This window comes from Macaca nemestrina, chromosome 13 (assembly GCF_043159975.1).
Source record: "Macaca nemestrina isolate mMacNem1 chromosome 13, mMacNem.hap1, whole genome shotgun sequence".
Lineage (NCBI taxonomy): Eukaryota > Metazoa > Chordata > Mammalia > Primates > Cercopithecidae > Macaca > Macaca nemestrina.
Window position 1 is genome coordinate 74,776,866 of NC_092137.1, and position 5,132 is coordinate 74,781,997.

Sequence of the window (5,132 nt, forward strand, 5' to 3'; positions counted from 1 at the left end):
AAAGGAAACATTGCATTGAAAGCCCTGGCACAGTGCCAAGTGCAGACTCCATAGCACTACAGATTTTACTGTTCTTTGTTCATGACGGGAGTCTGAATAGAGGCATGGTGCGGCAGAGTCTCGACTTTATTCTAAAATATTGGGAAAGGTAGCCTGGACAACATAGCGGGACCTCCTCTCTAAAAAAAAGTTTTTAAAATTAGCCTGAGGTGGGGTTGCACGTCTGTAATCCCAGCTAGTCAGGAGATTGAAGCAGGAGGATTGCTTGAGCCAAGGAGGTCGAGGCTGCAGTGAGTAGTGATCGCTCCACGGCACTCCAGCCTGGGCGACAGAGCGAGGCCCTGTCTCAAACAACAAAACAAACTTACCAAAAAAAAAAACCGGGAAAGGTGAGCGTCTGGACTGTGGGCCGGAAAAGGCCCAAGTGGACCTCCTTCCTCCACCCTGGAACTCGGGCAGGAGGCAGAGCACGAGGTGAGGAGTCCCGGACCCCAGAGCCCAGGGTTGGCGGCGGCTTTGTCTTCAATCGTCCACCTGTATCTCCTCGTCTGACTGGTGGGGCCGGGAGTCAGGGCCGGCGGGTCCGAGGCGGAGGCTGGGATCTGGAGCGCCGTCGGGCAGTGCTAAACTGCACAGGACTTCGGGGGACAGCGCACGTAGCGAGGCGACGTCGGCGCGCATCTCCTCCACGTCGCGCTTGAGCTTGGCTCGTCGGTTCTGGAACCAAGTGACCACTTGCGCGTTGGCCAGGCCTAGTCGCGTAGCTAGCCCGTCTCGCTCGGACGGCGCCAGGTACTTCTGGAAGACAAAGCGCCGCTCCAGCTCCAGCACCTGTTGCGCGGTGAACGCCGTGCGTGACTTGCGCCGTTTGCGGCCGGCAGGGCCAGGGCCCAGCGCGTTCGCGGCTGCCCGCCCTGCAGGGATAGGGAGGGGGTCAGTTTCCAGTCTCCGGGAATCAGGCTGCGGCCTGGAAAGAAAAATTGGGGTGGGGTTGGGCCGGTGGCGGTGGGGAAAGTAGAGGGAGAGCCAGGAAGGCGGATGGGGACCCGAACTGTGATCCCTTATCGGGAGTCAGGCCCAGGTGGGGATAGGGGGCGCAAAGCGGGCTGGCCACAAGGATACGAAAGGCAGCAGACTGAGGGCGTATTGTAGGGGCAAGGAAGTGAAGGAAGGGAGGGATGATTCAGAGGGGACCGGGTGCAGGGTCAAACCTTCTGGGGTGGAGCCTTTGAGGCTTTTAGGAGCCTCAGGCTGAGCAGGCTATAGGTTGAGGGTGACACCAGAGGCGAGTAAGAGTCAGGGCAGCCGACCCAGCGTGGCGGTGTTAACAGGACTTAGATCATGCCCTTCCATGGATCGGGTCGGGCATTCGGCTTACAGTTCCTTAGTGACACCAGAGCCCGCTCCTCGAGCCCAAAAGGGAAGATAATGAGGTACAGAAAGCGAGGAAAGGCAGAGTGCTCAGTCCCGCGCCCAATGCTGCGCCAAGGACTTTCTGCTCCTTGACTCCTCTCGAGAAGAGAGTGCCTTGGAGCGGAGCTTGGTCACACGGAGAGACTCGACCCTCTTTCCAGCGCTTTCTGTGCCTCCCTTGCAGGCTCAGTCGTTTACCGCCTGCGGCTCAAGCCTTTTGTCTCTTTCTCTCCTGCCTTTCTCTATCGCGACTGCCCTGCCTACAGGGAACAGAGCAACTGGTAGCTCAGTTGGCGACAGTCTGCCCTTTCCCTGCGGTACTGGCGGCCTTCCGGAGGCGCCGCGGAAACTAGGGACTAACGGAAGAGAGGTGAGAAGTCGCAGGTGCGAGTCCTGGCATGTGGGCTGAGGACAGGGGACGGATTAGGGTGGGTGGCCTGGGTGGGACAAAGGTTTGAGACAGGGAACCGGGAGGAGAGAGGTGGGGAAAAGGCCAAGTCAGAGTCCGCGACCTTGCCGGCTCTATACCTTCAGAGGGCTGCGGAGCGCGCGCGTCAAGTCCGCGGAAAGTTTTACTAGTCAGCTCCTCCAGCGCGCACAGCGGCGACGTTGGACCCGGACCCGACTCTGGAAGCTGCGGCGCAGAGGGTGCTCGGGGAACCATGCCCGGGGCTAGGATGTCTGCGATGCTTAAGAGTGTCCGGGGTGTTCGGGGCTCGCGTCCCGAGTTCATGGTCGGCCGGGCTGGGGCGGTCCCGCTGCCCGCTGCGCTCGGCTCCGCAGCCGCCTGGGCCCCACCGCTTGGCTCCCGATCCGGGCCCCTAGCCTCGGACCCGCCCCCGGCTCTGGGCCCGAGTCCCGTGTGCCCCTCCTCCTGCGTCCCCACCTCTCCACCCTGGGCCCTGGTGGGTTTGGAGCTCCTAGATGTCCGGGGAGGGTAATTCTGCAGGCTGGGGCAGGCGCGGAGAGCAGAAGCCGACCAAACTACCCTTCAGAGCAGGGCCGCGGGGCTGCTCCGCGCTGCGGGGTGCTGCACTGTGCACAGTCAGGCCGGGCCATACCTCCAGACGCTGTATGCCGCCGACTCCCCGCCTAGCAGCCGCTCTGGCTCATAAACTCGTAGACGATAAAATTGCCTTCTCTGGCCCCAGCGGCTGGGGATTTGCAAAGTTCTAAGGAAGGCTATCAGGGCTGACTGTGCTGGGATATCTGATCCCAGCTAGGACCTCAGTCTCCTAACCTGGCTCCCTCTTCCCCACCCCACCCCTGAGAAACGTTGTTTAAAAGGTCCTGGCGGCTGGAAGTGATTAGTGCTGCGTGGGTCGGGGGCGCAACACTTGAGAGGACCTGGCCTGGCAGAGCGACTGCAACTGGGAGTAGTGGGGATGCCACGAAGAAGCAAGCACAGGTGAATGGATTCTAGGCTGCCCCACCTGACGAGGTCAGAACACACAGAGAAGCTGCCAGGAGACCCGGGCCGCAGGAGAGAAGACCCAGGAAACTCCAAACTGGTGCAACTGCCCAGGAGGGGTCTTTGTCAGTGAGGACTGGCAAAATCAGTCGATTTCGTCTGTCTTTGTCTTCTTCTTCTTAAGCTCCCATAGTTCAGGTATGTATGGTTTCCCCAGCCTGCGGAGGCTCAGAAACTGCCAAGGGGAGCAAGGTGCCCTGGCCAGAGAGGGGTCACTCCCCATAGAAGAGAGACTTGAAGGGCAGACTTTACGAACCCAACTGGATTTTGGGACAGGCATCCTGACAACCCAGGTGCTAACTGTGAGGCCTGGTGTATTCATTCCTCTTTAATCTGGGTTTTATCTGCCACACTTATACTGGTTCTGGGCTCATACCTGGGTAAGCACCTGCAGCCCTCCTTTGTAGGAAGAAGGCAGCTCAGGGACAGCGGTGCCTCAGCAGTGGAGACCCAGCAAGGTATGGGTTTTGTTCCTACATTCCACCCCAAACAGTTGGAGGATTGACAGCCCAGAGGCAGGGAAGCCCTGCCACTCCTGAGAAGCCTGCAGCTTTGCTGCCCAGGGAAGTTAGAAACTGATGTGCTTCTAGCTTTTTAAAACAGTGCCACGAAGAACCAGGCCAGTCCCTCCTGGACTGTCCATTATGTCACTTTCCTTGTAGACTGCTGCGTCTCCCACCATCTGTGCAGTGTCCACCTGTCTATTCCCTGGGGCAACTGCAGCATGCAATTGGGGTTCCCTAAACAGGGCTTAGGAGATCCAAGGCACCTGGGCCAAAGACTCTTTGACAAAGATGGGAAGGCACCTTCATCGGGTAGTCTTGGTAAAGGGCTCACTCCAACAACCCCCCTCCCCCACCCGCAACATTCACACAATGCCCTCCTGGAAAGCTGAGCAACACACTTAAAGCCTGATAGGCCACTGCTGGATCAAAGAGCAGAGCCAGGCCATGGTGGAAAGCTGAGCTGCCTCAGGACCTTGTTAAATGGTTATTAATGGTGAGGGGCAGAGGAGGTCCTGGAGAGATCTTCGGGCTACAGGCCTCAGCCCTGGAAACCATCCCAGTGGTTTCACTTAATGTGCAATAAAGCAGCTCTCTGGAGGCAGCAGGAACTGCCCCACTGCATCCCAGGCATGTCACCAAGCAGACGCTGCAATCTTCACTCATACATCCTCTATGTGGCTTTTGTGTCTGTCTCTACCTCTGCTCTCAATTACTTGTGTGTGTCTGTGAGGAGTGCGGAGCTCCTTATGGGCCTGTGCCTTGCAGCCCCTTCCATCTCTCCCGCCTGGTTCTCCCCTCTGCAGCTGGGCTCAGGTACTGGGATTGGACAGCTCCCAAACATGAGTTTGGAGGAGGAGATGGAAGTGGAGACTAGCAAAGGGAGGAGGCCAGGACAGCAGAGGCCCCTCTAAGGTCATCATAGCGGCCAGGGACTAGTCCAGGGGATCGTGGGGCCACAGAAGGGGACTTTTCCCAGTACTGGAACTCGAGCTGGGGAGAAACCGGATCCACAGAGAGGGGTAGGAGGAGGGTGAGTGATTAATGAGGAAGATTAAGAGATTAAACCTTGTTCTAGGTTGGGGAGGGGACACTTACTCGGCTGTCCTATAGGCTACCCCCAACCCCAGCTTGGAAGCGCAGAAAATCCCGGGTGCTCGCCTCTTCCCGCCCACGGGTGGAACCCTCCCTGTTCAAGATCCTTCTCAAGAGATGCAGGGAGGCCAGCCTTCACCACTGGCCCCGCGGGGCGGGGCGGACGGTTTTCCTTCCCCGTCATCCTCAGGCAATCTCTTGTGTTTCCCACCTTCTCAGATTCCTTTTATTGTCCCTTCAGACATTTCAGGGCCCTGCACTCCCTCCCCTTGTAGAGATCCCCACATTCCAAATTCGGTCTCTTGGGAAGGCACCCCATTCCCACTTAAGGATGCTTTCTCACACCTCCCCTTTCAGATTTCCCATTCTCATCCCCCAGCCCTACCCCCACCTCATCTTGCATACCCCATCGGCGGATTCCTCCACCCAGGGCTGCCCCTGCTCAACCCAGTTCCCCACTGGTGGCACGGAGTCCTGCTCAATAAACGACCTTTAGTCTCTGATTGCCTGGCCCGGACATTCCACTGAATTCTGTGAATGTGTAGGAGGGTTGGAGTAACCCCTTAGAATAACCCGTTGGGGAGGTGGACAAGGACAGTCTCAGAGAAGAGCTTGCCCCCCTCCTCCCCACCCTTAGGGAACATCCGTGA

General features: G+C 58.3%; 1 protein-coding gene across 1 annotated transcript; it reads right to left on the bottom strand.

The window, feature by feature from the left end:
* Positions 1 to 522: 522 nt before the first annotated feature.
* On the bottom strand, positions 523 to 2,210 carry LOC105465299 (ladybird homeobox 2). The gene is made up of 2 exons (XM_011713691.3): positions 1,942 to 2,210; positions 523 to 914 (listed from the first exon to the last, which is right to left on the bottom strand). The coding sequence occupies exons 1-2, from the start codon at positions 2,144 to 2,146 to the stop codon at positions 523 to 525; spliced, it is 597 nt and encodes a 198-aa protein (XP_011711993.1). The 5' UTR covers positions 2,147 to 2,210.
* Positions 2,211 to 5,132: the final 2,922 nt, after the last annotated feature.

Bases quoted from the DNA above. Each gene is read 5' to 3' on its own strand.
- LOC105465299 (XM_011713691.3), bottom strand. From the start codon at position 2,146: ATGAACTCGGGACGCGAGCCCCGAACACCCCGGACACTCTTAAGCATC. The intron at 915-1,941 runs GTATAGAGCCGG...CTATCCCTGCAG, and splicing joins CGCTCCGCAGCCCTCTGAAG to GGCGGGCAGCCGCGAACGCG.